At 35.3% G+C, this 19,294-nt stretch overlaps 1 protein-coding gene across 10 annotated transcripts in view; it reads right to left on the bottom strand.

Moving 5' to 3' along the window:
• Btbd10 (BTB domain containing 10) overlaps positions 1-19,294 on the bottom strand; it is a 55,695-nt gene that overhangs the window by 6,557 nt on the left and 29,844 nt on the right. For all 10 annotated transcript variants that reach the window (XM_021166516.2, XM_029479655.1, XM_021166515.2 and 7 more), the window contains 6 exons: positions 13,004-13,200; positions 10,349-10,634; positions 7,571-7,673; positions 6,477-6,597; positions 3,994-4,191; positions 1,056-1,166 (listed from right to left, as the gene is read on the bottom strand). In XM_021166516.2, the coding sequence (XP_021022175.1) occupies positions 1,056-1,166; positions 3,994-4,191; positions 6,477-6,597; positions 7,571-7,673; positions 10,349-10,634; positions 13,004-13,157 (973 nt within the window). In that variant the 5' untranslated portion in view covers positions 13,158-13,200. The remainder of the gene's footprint in view (positions 1-1,055; positions 1,167-3,993; positions 4,192-6,476; positions 6,598-7,570; positions 7,674-10,348; positions 10,635-13,003; positions 13,201-19,294) is intronic.

The raw sequence follows: 19,294 nt of genomic DNA on the forward strand, positions 1-19,294 counted from the left end.
CTGGTGATCCTTCAGTACCCCAACTAGGTTCCTAGCTAGCACAAGCCACTATCATCACCATAAACATATGTGCTGATACTGTTTTAAGTGCTTTTTTTTTTTTTTTTTTTTTTTTTTTTTTTTTTTGGTTTTTTGAGACAGGGTTTCTCTGTGTAGCCCTGGAACTCACCTTGTAGACCAGGCTGGCCTCGAAATCAGAAATCCGGCTGCCTCTGCCTCTCCAGTGCTGGGATCAAAGGTGTGCGCTACCAAAGCCAGCTTTAAGTGCCTTTCTTACATTAACTCAGCTCATGCTTACAACAGCCATTGAAAGTACTTATTAACATTCCCAATTCCAGAAAAAGAAACTGGTTTAAGTGCTGTGGCCAATGCACAACAACTAATATGTAAGCAATCTGACTCCAAAGCCTTTACTCTTGACATAATCCACTACAAATATTCAAGAAAGAAATTTGGTTATGTTTTGTTTTGTTTTAAGACAGAATCTCACTATGTAGCTCTAGCTGTCTGGGAATCACTATGTAGACCAGGCTGGTCTCAAATTCAAAGAGATTAGCCTGCCTCTGCCTCCCACGTATTTTAAAATAAAAGACACCCCTGTCAAGGCTATCTAAGGTACGTGCATTTAAAAGATGAAACAAGCTGTGCAACTGTCTGTAACTTGAATATTAGCATAAAGTGAGCCAAGCACTGCTTCTACATACATTTCCAAAAGGTGCTTTTAAAACATATTAGACCTTATTGCTAAGCAAACAGCCCTGTCAACTTTTTGGGAATGTACACACATGAGCCAACAAATACCACATGGACTTTGCTAAAAATGAGTCAGGGGATGCCATGAGAGGGGAAAAAAAATCCCATAAAGGAATCTTGTGGGATACATACTCTTAATGGCTTTCATGTTACCACTCAGAAGAAAGACTGTCTCTGTTCTTTACATGTTACACCATCATCATCTGGTAACTGTTTGAGAGGCTTCCCCACACAAATTATTTAAACGACACAGGAGATCCATTCAAAAAACTTTTTAAAAACATGAATTGAAAACATCTTACCTTCTATTCCCAATCTAATCTTCTTAAGACCCCTCTCCTTCAAAACTGATTTGGCCACATCTCTGTTTTCAATGTACTTGAAAAATCTATATAATTTTGTGCTATAAATAACTGGAATAAAAAAAGACAAAAATATTTCACATTAACATCAAAGTACTTAAGAAATTTACTTCAATTTACCTTGATCATGAAATGGACCTGACATCCCTTAAAGCCCAAATAATGGATGCACTAATGCCAAAGGAAGACTAGCCAACATGACAGGACAATATTCAGTACAGTTAATGTAGAAGCAAATGTCTACTTAAGTGGAAACAAGAAAAGCTTTGATAACCAGTCAGGTAACCCAATCTACAGGAGGGATCTCTTTTTCAAAGATACACATCTACTTATCTTGATGGGATCTGTTCCAACTTTCAGTAAGATAATCAAAAGATACTGATTACACACTATTATCAAGCAGGCAAAGTAAAGAACTTGACTAAGATACCTAAATGGCCTACTCTGGAGGTGGGGAAACTGCCTTGTCAAAGAGCACTTCACACTTTATGTTTCATTGATTGAACAACTATTAACAATTTCCCAAAAGGCAAAGTCCCTCCCCACAAACTGTTTTCCATTCAGGCAAAGAGCCCCAATTAATACTGATGTTAAAAATGGCAGATTCGAGCATTTTCTGCCTAGGTTAGTCTGTTTAGAGCAAACTGGCTTTGCAAAGGGCAGACAGTCCACTGACAACATGTTGAGTCTTCCAAACGTGCTGGGAACTTCAGGGAGTTAGACTGACGGGCCTTCCTCGCCTCCTCTCTTTCTGGTGGAGTTATCGCCCTTAAAAGGTGAACTGCAAGGTTTTGTCAAAAAAAGAAAAACACACTCACAAACCAAACATGCTGGTTTAAGAGTCAATAAAGGAAAATATGTATACAAATTTTACCCATGGGATCAATCTGTGCTTATTACTAAAGCTTTGAGACTACTGATATTGTAAGGTTTTTGTTTTGTTTTGTTTTTTGAACCATTCAGATAGGAAAGAGTAACACTTAGGAAATCAGTCTGGGTGAAGAAAGCCATCTTTGTATGCTCCTTGAATGTATCTTCTTTAGGCTGGAACAGCTTGAAACAAAATGAATCTCATTTAAGCGGTAAAGCTCAAGACAAAGAAAAAAAAAAGACAAAAAAAGAAAGAAAGACAGACAGAAAGAAAGAAAGAAAAAGAAAAAAAAAACAAAACCAAGAAACAGAAATGAAACAGTGACAGAGGAAAAGTTGATCTAACTATAATTTAGTCACCACAGAACTGTGACCTCTGTCCTATAACTGCAACTCCTCTCTTGGAGCTAACCCTATTGAAAGCTAAAATATAAATGATAGCGTCCCACGACCTCCTACACCTGTCCTTTCCAGCTTGGGCCCAAAAGAACAGCTCTTGCAAAAAAAGATGGCAAGAAGAAAATCGGCTGTTCTGCCATCACCAAGGTTATGATGACATACACCATCAACATTCATGAGCACATCCATGCATAGGCTTCAAGAAGTGTGCCCCTTGGGCACTCAAAGAAATATGGAAATCTGCCATGAAGGAGATCAGGACGCCAGATGTAAGCATTGGTACCAGGCTCAATAAAGCTATCTGGACCACAGGATTAAGGAATGTTCTATATTGCATGTGAATATGTTTGTCCAGAAAACATAATGATGATGAGATTCACCAAACAAGCTCTACACACTTGTAACTTACGTGCCTGTTACCAGATTAAAAAACCTACTGATTGCCAATGTGGATGAGAACCAACCTGATGAATGTCAAATAAAGTTGTAGAACTGCCTCCAAAAACAAAAATAAATTATATATATGATAAACTCTTTTTAACCAAAAATAATTTAGTATGTTTATTCTGAGTTTGGGTACCTTTTTGTTTTTCCTGTATTGCTCAACTTTTTATTCCACCCAATCGAGAAAAATCACCGTCAGAAAAAATGTCAAAGACTGAGGAAACAGCAACAAAGACACCTATTATATCTCTACAAAAGACTCACAACACTAGGTATAGGATATGATCAGATACACTATATGAAGTTCTTAAAGAATTAAGTATTTTTAAAGAGAATCATAACATTCATGTAAGTCTATCATGTAAGTGCAAACCTGTCTGTTCTGGAAAGTGCTACCACAGCAAGTCAGAAAAAGCTTCTGAAAATGGTTGACAAAGTGGCCATTTGCAATCTTTGCTTAGTTTTTGAAAAAAGATTATAAAATGGAAAAACATAAGAGATTAGAGTTTTTATATTTTCTGTATTTCTACAGCTTTTACCTAAACTCAATAGAGTCTAACCCTTACCAGGTTAATAGGCTAGATTATGCTAGCTCACCTATGACACTGTTTAAAATGCTTGTATTGGGTTCATAAAACAACATAACAGATCCTTTCTAACAGAAACAAAACAAAAAATTCTAACCACAAAGTTTGGAAGTAAAAAAAGACCTCAGTGTTGCTCAAGATAAGCTAGTTTGGTCAGACACAACTGGAGAACTAGTTTGGTTCAATAAAGCTTTGGAAGAGCTACTATAAAAGCACAAATGATTTCAAGAAGAAATCTTGGAACTTAAAGTTACCTACAGTCAACAAAATTCAAAACAGTTTTTGTGCTTGACAGGCATGGCTGGGCACACTTTTCTGCACAGGCTCAAACAGTAAATACCCTGGGCTTTGCGAGCCATGCAATCTCTGTTGCAGCTACTCAGTTCTGCCATGATAGCACCAAAGCAGCCAAAGGCAATACAAAAATTTTATAAAACAGGCATGAACTGGATTTAACCAAGAGCTAGTTTGGTCCCTGGGGTAGGAGAAGAGTCTCAGACCCGCCCTTTAATTACTACTAAAAGATAGAGATTATCCATATAATGAACCAGGAAAGAGAAGCATGGCAAAACACTTACTCTGTGAATATTCTTCTCCCATCTGTGGTGGATACTCCTCATCCCAATCAACTACATCATCATCTGTAAGCACTACGATATGGCACTCTCGTTCCCCACTCTGGGCGCTTGCTACCATGAGAGGGAGGATCATTTCTTCCAGATAAAATTCAAATTGTCTACGAGCACCATCATTTGATAACTCATGCATAAGGGCACCTGAAATGAAACCCACAAAAATATCTTGACATTTTTGGATGCCTGATAAAAGCAGAAGCAAAGAAAAAATAAATAGAACATCACAATAAGTCAGCATCAATTTTAGAATTTCATGTTCGTTATTCTTCAGCTATTGCACTTTACCTAAAAGAGTTCATATACAAAACACAGTCAGAGAAAAATATGGACAATAGTAAAGAGAAGCTGCATTTAATAGGTGAAGGACCAAGGAGCAAGGGAGAGAATGGGAGGCAGAAAAGTAAAGAAGGAGATACACACACACACACACACACATATATACACACACACACATATATATATTTAACAGATAGATATTTTTTATTAGATATTTTCTTCATTTACATTTCAAATGCTATCCCAAAAGTCCCCTATACCCTCCACCAACCCTGCTCCCCAACCCACCCACTCCTGCTTCCTGGCCCTGGCATTCTTCTGTACCTAACCCTAACCCTAACCCTGTATGATCTTTGCGAGACCAAGGGCCTCTCCTCCCACTGATGGCCACCTATGACATATATATGCTACATATTCAACTAGAGACATAGAAGAAGGATATTTTAAGAGGAGGTGTTAACAGAGGTGCTCAGAAAACTTAGCAGTAAAAACAAATGCCAGAGTTACCAATACATTAATTAGCATTGCTCATAATCTTCTAGTCAGCTCAATGCTACAAAAAAAAAAAAAGATTCTGCTAAGAGTACACACGATGCATACAAACTGGGCTCTGTGAGGGTAGCTAAAAACAAATGAACAAATTCAGTAACTTGTTTTAAAAATATTTATGGGTGTGGTGGCACATGCCTTTAATCCCAGCACTTGGGAGGCAGAGGCAGGTGGATTTCTGAGTTCAAGGCCAGCCTGGTCTACAAAGTGAGTTCCAGGACAGCCAGGGCTATACAGAGAAACCCTGTCTTGGAAAAAAAAAATATTTTCTGTGTATGAGTGTTTGTGCACCATGTGTGTGCACGCATCATGCCCACAGAGACCAGAAGAAGGTGCTGGTTCCTCTGGGACTGGAATTACAGATGTTTGTGAGCTTCCATGTACATGCTAGGAACTAAACCTGAGTTCTCAGCCAGAGAAACAAGTGCTCTTAACTGCTGAGCCATCTCTCTAACCCCCAAAAGATCTTTTAATAGTTTTCTTTACATTTATTTCCTTTTATTTTGAAAAAATGGGGTGTCTCAGGAAGTCTACAGTGGCTTCAAATCTACAACATAGCTGATTTATTTAATCTTCCTAACAACTCTGCAAAATAACTGTTTCCAATTAAAGATTCTAAATATTCAGTTAAGACACCTATTTTAAGGAAAAATATTAAAGATTAGAAAGCCTTACTATACCTATTTTATGTAATTCCATAACAAATAAAAGATCTTTTACAGTGATGATAAAAGAATGGGGCATGATCAGAGATGTGGGTAATGCCAGCACTTGGGGGATAAAGGCAGGAGAACTAGGATTTAAGGCCATCCTCAGGTATATATTGAGTTTGAGGCCACCCTGGGCTACATAAGATCCTGCTCCAATACACACACACACACACAAGAGAGAGAAAGAGAGAGAGAGAGAGAGAGAGAGAGAGAGAGAGCGAGCCAGCAAACTATGTCTGAAGGAGAGGAGAACTAAGAATTCCAACTGTATGTATATGTGGCCTAGGGATGCAATCTTTGATTTCTAATGCCAAGTATACCTTGTAAGAATTATTTATATCTTCCATGGCGCTCAAGATACTATCTCACATAGAGATTAAAAAAAGATAAAAATTTTAGATGATATGATATAAAAAGTAAAAATAAGTCACACTTTAGGAAAAGGGTCAGGGTTCCCAAGCTAGGACATATTAGTAACAAATGATCCATGAAACAGTAAAAGAGAAAAATCTCTTAAGAGTTCATTAAGAAAATTATTAAAGTTGAAAAAGTTGCTGGGCAGTGGTGGTGCATGCCTTTAATCCCAGCACTTGGGAGGCAGATGCAGGAGGATTTCTGAGTTCAAGGCCAGGAGTAAGAGTGAGTTCTAGGACAGCCAGGGCTATACAGAGAAACCCTGTCTCAAAAAACAAGAACAAAAACAAAACAAAACAAAACAAAAACTTGAATAAAGTTTAGAAAATAACAGAGCTATCTAGAATTCTTCAGAGTTCAAGAAATACTTTTTTAAAAACCAGGACGCTTTATAATTGAACTAAACCAATATCTGTAGTCTACGTAAACAACATATTCAGGCTTTACACCACTATTAAACACAAAGCTCATACTTACTGAGATCTCTACATTTAATTGTACTGTATTCAAAGGAGATACAAAGGTAATCACACGCTTCTCGCAGTTCAGGAATGGATATGCCATCAGGGCAGCGGATGATCCCTGTCTTATAGTAATCCTGCAGGGAAAAAATTAGAGAAAAATGTATTAAGCACTTGGGTAGTCCAAACCCATTATCAAGGCTGTGTTGGTAGCACTTTCAAAACTAACTAGTGCTCTGATATTTTTAAATTATGGAACAGTAATGTTAGGTGGGACCTCGGTTTACCTAACAATCTTTAAAATTTTACTTATAAAGATAATTCAGTGCCTCAGTACAGGGGAACACCAGGACCAAGAAGTAGGAGTGGGTGGGTAGGGGAGTGGGGGGGTATGGGGGACTTTTGGGATAGCACTGGAAATGTAAATGAAGAAAATACCTAATTAAAATAAAATTTAAAAATAATAATTAATAAAAAATAGGGAGGAGAGGCCCTTGGTCTTGCGAAGATCATATGCCCTGGGGAATGCCAGGGCCAGGAAGCAGGAGTGGGTGGGTTGGGGAGCAGGGTGGGGGAAGGGTATAGGGGACTTTCAGGATAGCATTTGAAATGTAAATGAAGAAAATATCTAATAAAAAATAGATAAAAAAAATAATTCAGGCCCAGAAACACAGTTCATTTCACTGAAATAAAATTACAAATATATACTCTGTAACATCTGAATAAAAAGTCCTTAAAATAAAAGGTTAAGGCTTCAAAGAAGAAAAGCATCTTTAAAAAAAGAGCTAATAAGAACAGTAACAACAAAGATTAGTAAGACAATGTTTAGATGTTTATAAATTTCCATAGTGCTAGTTTGGGATAATAAATTATGGTTCAAAAATTAAGAGAAATTATATGACTTTAGAAATGTTGGAGCGTAACTCCTGAAAGAACTGCATTCAGGGCTCAGAGATGAATTTTTATATCATATGTTCCTGAGGCCATAAACACAAATATGAATTTAAAAACATTTAAAACAAAATAGTAACATATGTCCAAGAAGAGATCTAAACACTTACTGAGGAGGGAGCTTATGCCTAAGTTATTAATATAAACAAACACACTCACCAAAATAGCTCGAAACACAGTAGAACCAATTCCCTCTGCCACCTCATATTCTCCCTTCTCATTGGGACGTGTGAAATTATGTTCCCGGCCAGATCCAAACATCCTGTGATATTAAGTAATTAAGATGCTTTTAAAAAGGAATATCAGTTTCACATATAGGCATAAAATATTACTTAACCATGATATTCTTTCATTATATTAGTAATTATAAAAAATTTGGCAAATGTTATAAAGAGAACATAAAAGGTCTGATAGGAACAATAGTATGGATTACCTTTAAGCAATATTAAAACCAATAACTAAAGATGTCACCCAGAAGTAGGGCACTTGCCTTACATGCAATAAGGACCTGGGTTCTACCACTAGCACACAAAAACACTATCATCTGATCGAGGTACCCGTAACTTCATCACTCAGAAGACTGAGGCAGGAACACTGCCACAGATTCAAAGCTAGCATGGGCTACACAGGAAATTCTAGGCCGCCCTGAAATTATACAGCAAGAACCATATCAACCCTCACCCGCAAATGGTAACAGAAAGTAAGCAAAACAATCATTCTAGAGAAAGGATGATTTGGGAGGGGTATGTTTAATCTGTGCCCTTCCCATGGAACGACTGCTCATCATCAAGTTGTAGTATATTAACAGAACATACAGCAAACTGAATTGGAAAAAAGACAATATAAGCCAGTTAGGCTACTTAAAGTTTCACAAATTCTAAATATAAGGAATCCTACTCAAAATCCTTAGACTTGTATCCTAGAATAGAAAAATAAGCCATTATATGCAAAAATAAGAACAATGGATGAACTGGGCAACGTGGTGCATGAGTTTAATCCAAGCATTTGGATATGATCAAGGCCAATCTGCTCTACATAGTGAGTTCCAGAACAGCCAGAGCTACACAGTGAGATCCTGTCTCCCAAAAATAAAGACAGAAAAGAAAAAGAAAAAAGAAAATCAACCAAGCAAGCAAACCAGTAACAGAGTCTGGAGAATGAAAGTATGGAGACTGGCTAGACATGGTGGCACATGCCTTTATTCTTATTAGCACTTGGGAGGCAGAGGCAGGTGAATATCTGAGTTTGAGGGTAACTTGGTCTAAACAGAAAGTTCCTGGACAGCTAGGGCTGCACAGAGAAACCCTGTCTCAAAAAATATAAACAAGCATGACCCAGAAAATTTTAATTAAATGAGTTAAAAGGAAAAAAAATCCTCTTAACCTTTATTTTAATATAAGAAAAAGTAAAAGAACAGGAATTTTATGTTTTTCAAGACATTATTGGCCCTACTGGTAACTAATGAGAAAAATGAAACAATTTTTAAAAAGTGTTCTTTGCAATAAAGTTTCAAGAAGTACTAAGAAATATCTTAAAATCATTAATTAAAAAAATTGAGCCTCTGAATTCAATAATGCCACTATTTCCAGAGTAAATACAATTATTTCAATTTTTTACTCAGTAGTTTAAGTAGGTTATTCTTTGTTATAACACAGAAATCCATGAAAAACAAAGCGTTTTTTATTTTAAAGTTTTCAAAAATAATGCCAAGTGCTTTCCAGTTCCTATGAATATTAATTTTCCTCCCCAAAGATATGCTTTAGTCACTGCCTGAACAGAGGCTTCCTTCCACTGACTGAACAGCATCAAGAATCAAATGTCATGCTTTCCTCAAACGCTTCCACTTTTTACAAAAGGAATGCTATTCTTTTCAGATCAATGTGAACACCAACTTAAGACAGTTGAAGCAAAATTTCAAATACCTACTTTCCCCCCAATTTTTATATAAAAATAAAGTAGAACAATGTCAAGTCAATAGCTTCTACTAATCATCTCATGATAGTAAAAAAACCAAAAAAACAAAACAAAACAAAAAAAAACCATACTCATGGAAATGCATATTCAAGCCCAATGCTATTTAGAAAAATTATTTAGTTACTCAAAATGTATACAATATCACAACACCAGCATTGATTCTGTACTTCGTCTTTTTCTCTTTCCCTTTATCCCCCTCCTTCCTGGAGCCCCTACACCCATCACAAAAACAGAGTAGGAACATACTTCAAGTTTCTGCCTCATGTAAACATCTATTTCATTTATATCTTCCATCTTAGTTATAGACAAAAACACTGGTATTACAATGAAGTGTTGAACCCTCATTTTAGGCATTTTGAAAACAAATCCTGAGACTGAGGTTCTCATTACTGCAAACTTTACTCAAGACAACTACCTACTACACATTTTCTAAATGACAATTACCTTTACTCCCCACCTTAAATATTTACAACAAACTGACAATTAAAATTTACGTCAACGTGACAATTCAAATTGATTTCACAGTTAATCAAAGAGTTTTCTTTTAAACCAAGCTGATAGGTATTCTTCTATATCTGCTGACTGCTTTAGGAATTCATTTGGGAAATATATCAATGCTAAGATTCATCTGGTTAGATTCAATTTACCAGATCAATCTGTAGAGATCTTTCAGTGTTCTGACTTTAACAACAAATTTGATATTACTATTTGCTATTGCTACAGGTACTGCAAAAGATCATTCAAAGTAAAACCAAATTTAAGGTTGGCTCTACCCACATTCTATTGTATTAACTTAGACAAATTATTTAACTTCCAAAATTCAGTTCTTTTATCTATAAAATAGGAATGTTACATCCCTCTCTACAGCAGAAATTTTACTGTAAAACTTAGTAACTACACACAAAAAAATGACTGTTGAAGTGCTTTAAAATTAGTAATATAATGAGCAGCAATGAAACAAACCTGCCCAACATTGTATTTGGCTGTGCAGTAAAAATGGACGGGTCCACAACAAATCTGGTGTTATCCACTATCAGAGTCACTCGCTCAGATGTCCTCACATTCCGAGCCCCTTCTTTCGCATTCTCATACACAAACACCATCTCCCCAGACGTTTTACAGCTACCATCTGAGCTTGACTGACTGCTGTTCCTGCTACTGTTCCCAGCACTGCTCATGGAGCCATTTGGGGATGCTCTTTGAGGACGAGGACTGCTTGGACGAGAAGAACTATGGTCTTTTTCTCGTTCTGAAATAAAAATATTAAAGTCATACAAATTTTCTTTAAAAAGATTTGAGCCAGGAGGCGGTGTCGCACACATTTAGTCCCAGCACTAAAGAGGCAAAGGCAGGCAGACCTCCATGAGTTCCAGGCTCACCTAGTCTACAGAGCAAGTTCCAGGATAGCTAGGGCTACACGGAAAAACCCTATGTCAAAAAAAAAAAAAAAAAAAAAATTGAGAACTGAATTTTCTAAAATGTCTGATATAGAAAAGTTCATTTAAATTGCAGAATTTTTCTATTTCAAATACCCTTTTCAACAAATCCACAAATAAAACCCAAAATATAAAAATTTTTTAAAAAATATTCAAGCTAATTGATGTTGACCCAGCCAAATATCAAAGTTAAGGTAAATCTTTCATTATCATTCTACTGAAAAATATGCAAAAATCAAAATATTCTTTAAGTCAAATAGATGTGAAAAATCAGTGAAAGGTTAACTAGAATATCAAATTTGACAGAGCTATTTTGGTTTCTTTTTGTTTTTGTTGTTGAGACAACAGGGTACTGCTACATGGCCCAGGCTGGTCTCAAACTTATGACCCTCCACTTCAAGGTACTAAGCTTACACATGCCCCCACTCTTCAGCCTGAGAGCAACAATTTAAAACAGTCCTAATTACTAAAAAGGGTTACCGTTATACAGAACCTGAAGTACAACTGTAGAAATATGTTGTATTAATAACACCACACTGAAATCAGTAATTTTTCTCATAAAAAGGAGATCTGAAAAGAAAAAACTCAGCAGGGACAATAAGAAGTAGACAAACAAACAAAACCATAAAACTTTAATGACTTCCAAAGAATTAAGCAACACATGGTATACTGCTTCTTTTCTGTTTGTTTTAGGCTGGGCCTCATGAAGACCAGGTTGGCCTCAGATTCACCATGTAGCTATTGATAACCTCCTTAGTTCTAGGTTTACAGGACTGCACCACTCTGCTAAGCTGATACATTTTCTTCCAAACCTCACTTTTATTAGCCATATAATTATTATCTATTATTTTTATTGATAGAAAATATTGTTAAAGTTTTCTTTAGATGTTCTAATACCCTATAAAAGTATAAAAGGGAAATAAGGATTGCATGGTAAGTTTTATTTCAAGGCTAGATTGCTAAAATTTAAAGGTGACCTAAAAATGTACCTCTGTCTCATCAGTTTTTGCCAAATTTCTTTATGACTCAGGTTACTTAGAACACTCTGTACAGCACACTGATTGTATAATTAGGCTTGCTATAGCTCCAGAGCTGTTCTGACACCCTCCTCCTTTAATTCCTGTTTCCACAAGGCTGGTAGCATCCTGAAAGCAAAATTTACTGGAGTGATAAAATAACTGTATTCTGTTCTCATTTCTCAGAGACTCAATGAATCATGGAAGAGACTATTAACTCTTTTTGTTACTTCTGTCCAATTTTTGCATATGATTGACCTTATTAGATATTGTCAACTGCTCTGCCTAGTAAGATTTAACTTAAATGATTCTGAGTTACCTCAAATTATCAGATACTATCAAATATAGTTAAGTCAATTTAGGAGTGGAGCCTGCTAGGGATTCAGAGAGCCTTGCACATGCTTAATTAGTATTCCACCAGGAAACTATGTATATCTGCAGTTTAAATATGTTCTCACATACACAGGTGGGAGAGTCTGAACCCAGGGCCACATACATGCTAAGCACAGATGATCACAGAAGAAGCTATAAATCAACTCTAAATCAAATTTAGTTATTTATACCTTTCCTATGAGGAAGTTAAAAAAAAACAAAACAACTCAACATTTCCATGCTGCTTAGGCACATTTATGTACTTCATAGTGATACAGTGTGTTGTCCTGAGCTAACAGTGCTGCTCAAGTATGAGGAAGGAAGGAAGGAAGGAAGGAGAAGACCCAAGTTGCTAACAAAGTAAAACATATGCCTTTTTCATCTATTTTTATTATTAAATTTGAAATTCTGTCAAAAATCAGAACAAATAATCCCACAATGGTTATTTTTTTACACTGTTAGCATGATTAACCAGAGAACTATAGCTATAATTTGCCTTACTATTTTATAATAAGCCACTGTTATTAGATAAAAATTAACTTGAAAATTTTCTCTTAAAAAATCTATATTATCACAGCTTCAAAAGCTTTTCATGGTATTTCTTTTATAAGATTGCTCCTAAACTTAAAACATACCTCTATGCTTGATTTAATAAGCTGTCTTTTTAAGTATTAAGATTAGCTAAAATACAAATGACTGAATTACAATAAAGAAGTGAAGTGTTATGCACAACTGAATATCATCACAATTGTAAAAAGACCGCTGACTGCTGACAGGACTGGTGGGGTACATACCAATATGATGCTGCCTTGTTGGTGAAGTCACATTTCGAATACAAGGAGTAAGCTGAGACTCTGCTCTCTCATGAGATGAATCTCGTGATCTGTCACTTGACCTTCGTCTATCTCTTGATCTCTCATGGCCCCCACTAGCACCATGCAGACTCATTTTGGTGTGGTCGACTCCTCCCTTAGCAACACGTGAGGCAGAGCTGATAGGTTAGAAAAGAATATTAATCATAAAAGCAGGGAAAAAAAGGATAGTAAAATATTTTAAGTGAAAACATGCTTTAATATACAACTGATATTTTAAAGTACAAAAATGAAATGTTACTTTTTGATTCTGAAACCTGATTTACCTTGAACCTTTATGTTTGACAGATTCTGGAGTATATGCTTATAAAAACATATTTAATGTTTTATAGATGAAAAAATTAAAACCCCAAAAGGTTAACTGACTATTTTTTGTCTTGTTTTATAGAGACAGACTCTTGCTACAAAGATCCAGTCTCTCTTGCCACCCAGTACTGGTACTACAGGCATTCACTATCATATACAGCACTACCTGACTTCTAAGATACAAATAAGCTTAGTAACAGGAGTTATACAGGTATTTTAAATTTATTCATAATGGGATCTTAGATGAACAGAGCACCAAATTCCAAAACACTAAATAAAATAAAATAAAAATTGAGGTTTGAGTAAAATAACTGGTCTCCTTATTAAACAAGTCTCCAAGCAAACACTTAGAAAAATTTTATAAATGTATTATTACTATGTTAATTACAACTTTTATTTTACTTTCTGATTATAAAAAAATGAGAGAATTTAAAAAATTCAGGAAATGTTACATAGATTAAATTCTACTGTGAGAGGTAACTGAAAACACTGTCCTTTAGCTAAAATAGTCTAGTAACAGAATTCACTACCAGTATTATTAAATATGCACTCTACAGGCAAAATGATATGTTAAATGACAATAGTGTTAAGATCAAATATTAATATTAACATATGTTCTTATCAGTTTAAATACCACTAAAAAGTTTTCTTGAGCTTATCCATGTAGCAATAATACATTATTAATACATATACTGAGAAGTATAAATAATTCACTTCTAAATGTAAAATATGTACATCACAAATATATAACTATTAATTGAGTGGTAAGACAACAAATGCTTTAGAATCTCAAAAGATGAAGACAAAGCCAATAGATTAAAGTTAGGGGCTAACTTCGGTTTTCTGAATAAGAGCATTCACTGGCTTACCAAGCCTGACACTCTGAGTCTGATCCTAGAAACTACATGGTGGAAGGAGTGGAGCATGTCCTGCAAAGCTGTTCTCTCACCTCTGCATGTGAGCACCCCAAAAATAACACATAGGTAGATGAATGTAATTAAAAATTTAGATTAGATTTTGTCACAAGTTCCTAAAATTATGTAAACATTTAATAATGAAAATAGAAACAAACAGTAAAAAAAAACCTAACAATGAGATTACAATCTAGGTAGAAAAGGCAATGGTAGTAGCCAGACCAGAGCCAAGGCAATCCGGAAATGTAGCATGTTAGTAAGTATATCTGACAGTTTACAGTCTAAAAACTATTTTATAGCACATTTTAGAAATAGAAGGTACTTTATGATTTCACAGAAATAAAGAGTCAGACTTAAACTCTCTTTTAATAGTTTCATAATACTGTGAGTTACTTAATATCTGGAAACAGGTCCTCTATCTGTAAGATGTAAGTTCTAAGATCTATTTATTTTCTGTAGTTGATGCTAGGAATAAATCAAGTATAATAAACAGAAGGGATAGCACAGCTGCTACAATGCACCTTTTAAAAGCTAGCTGTTTAGTTATAACAGATGAGGAGAGAAAAGTTCAAACTTCCGTTAGTTATACAATACTAGCCAACATGGTAGGAACACTGTAAGCTAAGCCTTGCTTCATCCTAATGTCCCCTTTATACTCTAGTGCTGTTTTTTTCACCAAAACCACACTGGTTAAAATGTAATCTTATAATTCCAAAAGCTGATTTAAATCCTGTAGTGACTCAAGGTCATCCTTTTTGTTAGTTTATTAACTATACTGCTTGTTATTTTTGTGGTTGTTTTACTATGGAAATCAATCAGCATCCTGTTATAACAGAGATAACAGGTACAGAAGAGAAAGTAGATTTAGTTACTCCTGGAGAAATAAAGGCAGTCTGTTAGCCATTATCGGTCATGTGCTTTTCATAAGCCTTATGAAGAAAAGAATTTTCCACTCTCATGTTCCTTCTAGAAAGGGAGGGGGCAGTTATATTCTTAGAACATAATCATTTTCTTCAAATAGAACCAAGAAATTCTACTACTGGAATAGGAATACCAGAATTTCTGGCTGATTTCTGAAGTAGAAAAAAGGAGTGCTTATTAATAGAAGGATCAGATATGGAGGCGGCAGAACCCTCTATTATTCTCACTGCTAAGTTTTAATCATTTTGACCACAAGAAAGCAAATTTCCTAAATGTGACCCAGTAATTTAATAGACTGTCCAATCACAACTATGGCTAAAGGCAAACACAGGCTAAATGTTCAGTTTGAATAAGGGCCAGGCAGACTAATTAATTGAAAAAGTGTTTTTACAAGACATCATTTTAGTGAGAGAAAGAGAGAGACAGAGACAGACAGAGAAACAGAGAGAGAGAGAGATTGCTAAGTGTTCTACTGAAATACTGCTTTCAATTCTAAACTGATTAGATTGTAAATAAATGCAAAACACTGTCATCACATACAACCATTTTTTCTTTATAAGCCAAAAAGGATGTATGCTGAATCAGCCTTCAAAAATCAGATGTTATAGAAGACAAATTACATTCTCCCCAATTTGATTAAATAATTTTAGATCAGGAAAACACTCTAAAAGACAGCAGCATGTGTAAGATAAAGAACAAGGACAAGCAAGTTCAAGCTCTGCTCCAGGCTGCATCTAAACGAAAGTGCACCTTGTGAACTGATACAGGTGACAAAGAAAGTAGTCCATTCCCAGTACCTGCCTCTGGCCAGGGCAGTGGCAGGACTGCAGTTATTCTCCAGTCCAAATAGCTCCACCAAAAGACTGTAAGAAACAATATAAATAGAGCTTGATATGATGTGGATCAAACCCAAATATGGCCTCTTGGATGGAATCCACAAAAAAAAAAAAAATGAAAAGAGAAAATATGGAAGAAAAATGTCTAGCCTTCTCCCAAATTTGATGAAAATTACAAAGCCACAAATGTAATATACACAGTAAGTTGCCCATACACTTTAAAAAAAAATGCAACAATAAATAGGTTCCCATTGGTCTAGAGCAAAACTCTCAAAAACAAAATGAGAATACTGACATTTTATGACAAAATGACAAATTTATTATGAATATACCTATTCAAAAGACAAAAGGAAGTAGTTCATAAGAAAAAAAAAAAAGCTAAGTAACAATGTAGATCTAATGCAAGGAATGAGAGACCCTGAAAAGAGTAACTGCATTGGAAAATATTTTTCTTACTGTTTTAATCTTCTTCTCTTTTTAAAGATTTATTTATTATTATTCATTAGTACATGTAGCTGTCTTCAGATGCACCAGAAGAGGGCATCAGATCTCATTATGGGTGGTTGTGAGCCACCATGTGGTTGCTGGGATTTGAACTCAGGACCTTCGGAAGAGCAGTCAATGCTCTTAACGCTGAGCCATCTCGCCAGCCCTCTTTTAATCTTCTTAAAAGATTAGCATGAACAATAATTCTAGCAATATGGCACATGGTTTATAGCATACATATGAGTACTACAGAACAAAATTGGGATGGAAGAAATGAGGCTTTTATACTACATAAATAGCAGCATATCACTGGACAGCAGGTTAAAGATAATATACTATACATGTTAAAGCAGCTATTCATACAATAAAGACTTTTAGTTAAAATGTTACAAACTGAAGTAAAACAACCCCTATCCCCTCACATACACACACTTTAGTTTTGGCTAGAACAAATGCTCAGTGGATAAATGTATTTTGCTGTACAAGTATGTGACCTTAAGTTTACATCTCCAGCACACATAAAAAAGGCAAGCAGAGCAATGTGTCTGAGTGGGGTAGATCTCAAAGTTCCCTGGATGATCAGGTTCGGTAAAGAGATCCTTTTTCAAAAAACAAGAAAGAGAGCGATAGTCAACATCAATCTCTGGCCTCTACAGATCCATGCGTGCAAGCACACACACAATTAGTTGTGGCAAACATACACACACCAGCTAATCCAAAAGATGACAAGAAAAAAAAATGAGAAGATGGAAGGAAAAAAAGAATAGAAAATAATATCAAGGTAACAGACATATTCATACATAAATTATCTAAGCTTCTTACATGTAAATAAATGATCTACACCATAAAAGACAGAGATTATTTGATAGAACACAAAGCCAAACCTAAATTCTACCTACAAGAAACACACTTTAAATATGAAGGTACAGAGACAAGAATGAAGAAAGGCACTGTGTAAGCATCAGTTCAATGACAGACAACAGCGGTCATTGTAACAGTGAAGCAGAGCTCAAAGAGGAAGCTCTTTGCTGATGTTCCATTAAGAACATATCACAACTCAAATGTTTTTTTGCCTCATAACCAGACTCAAATTATACAAAGCAAAAACTGATAAATGAGAAAGAGCTAACCCCACAATTATAAAGTTTTTAACACCCTTATGTTATTTTTATATTTATCTACTTGATTGCTTACATATTACAGTACTAAGGATTAAACTCAGAGCTCCACATTTAAGTGGACATTTCACCTCTGAGCTATACTCTTCCCTACTGCAATATTTAGTAGAGGAAGCAGACAGATGTCAATTAGAGATTTTAATAACACTATCAACTGATTTGACCTGACATAGAACACCTCACAGAAGAATATCAGGAAAATCATCGTTTTTATGTGCAAACAAACATTTACAATGACAAACCATATTCTAGACAAACCATATTCTAGGCAATAAAGCAAATCTCAATAATCTTTTTTTTATTAGGTATTTTCCTCAATTACATTTCCAAATCTCAATAATCTTAAAAGGACTTAATTATATAAAATATTTTCTGATTACAACAGAACTAAATTAAAATTCAAAACATTTAGAAAATAAAGATTCAGAAATTAAATAAACACCTTTAGCTAAAAGAATGAAAGGAGAAATTCTAAAATTCAATACACAATAAAACTAAAACTCACCTGACATGTCACAACTCTATGCTATGGCATGCTAGTACAGTGGGGCTTAGGGGGCCAACTTCAGCACTGATTCCCTATAGCAGTGGTTCTCAATGAGACCTCTAATAAAGAGCAGACTAAAAATGAATTAGAAAACAGAAGGAAAACCAATGAAACAAAGGCTCAGAAGATCAGTAATGTTGAGAAACGTCCACCCTAGTCATGGGAAAAGAAAGATTCAAATGGCCACTGTCAGAAATGGTGTTCTGAGTTTACTGAAATTCAAAGAATAGTTAATAATAATTTTTAAAAATCTTTCATTCCAAAAAATTCAGCAACTTGGGAAAATTACAAATTCAAACCTGCTGCAGCTCACTCAAGAATGCAGACACACCGAACAGTTCTGTGTGTATTAAGAAAATTTGAATTTATAATTTAAAACATTCCTTCAAAAAACCCTCCAGTTCCAGATGGCTCCATGATGAATACTTCAAACAGAAATAATACCAACTTTATGCAACTTTCCCATAAAACTGAAAAGGCAGAACTTCCTAACTCACTTTATAAGGTCAGAATTATTCCAACCAGACCAAAAAGCATCTCTAGAAAACTATAAACCTTACAACAGATATTCTAAGTGTTCTTGATAATTACAGTAATACAATGTGAAGATATAATTATACTACCACCTAAATTCAATTTGTCTAAAAACACAAGACTGTTGCTAGATATTTGATCATACTGTGAATCCTGAAATTGTGTTGTTTCCTGGAAAAACATGTTTCTAGTTGTGGTGTGGCTCAGCTTTAGCACACACCTTTAATCCCTTTGGTTGAAATACAGACATGATAACCACCAGTTGTGCCAGCACCATTTGTTGAAAATGCTGTCTTTTTTTCCACTGGATGGTTTTAGCTCCCTTGTCAAAGATCAAGTGGCCATAGGTGTGTGGGTTCATCTCTGGGTCTTCAATTCTGTTCCATTGGTCTACTTGTCTGTCACTATACCAATACCATGCAGTTTTTATCACAATTGCTCTGTAGTACAGCTTTAGGTCCGGCATGGTGATTTCACCAGAGGTTCTTTTA

The sequence above is a fragment of the Mus caroli genome, chromosome 7, assembly GCF_900094665.2.
Source record: "Mus caroli chromosome 7, CAROLI_EIJ_v1.1, whole genome shotgun sequence".
Classification (NCBI taxonomy): domain Eukaryota; kingdom Metazoa; phylum Chordata; class Mammalia; order Rodentia; family Muridae; genus Mus; species Mus caroli.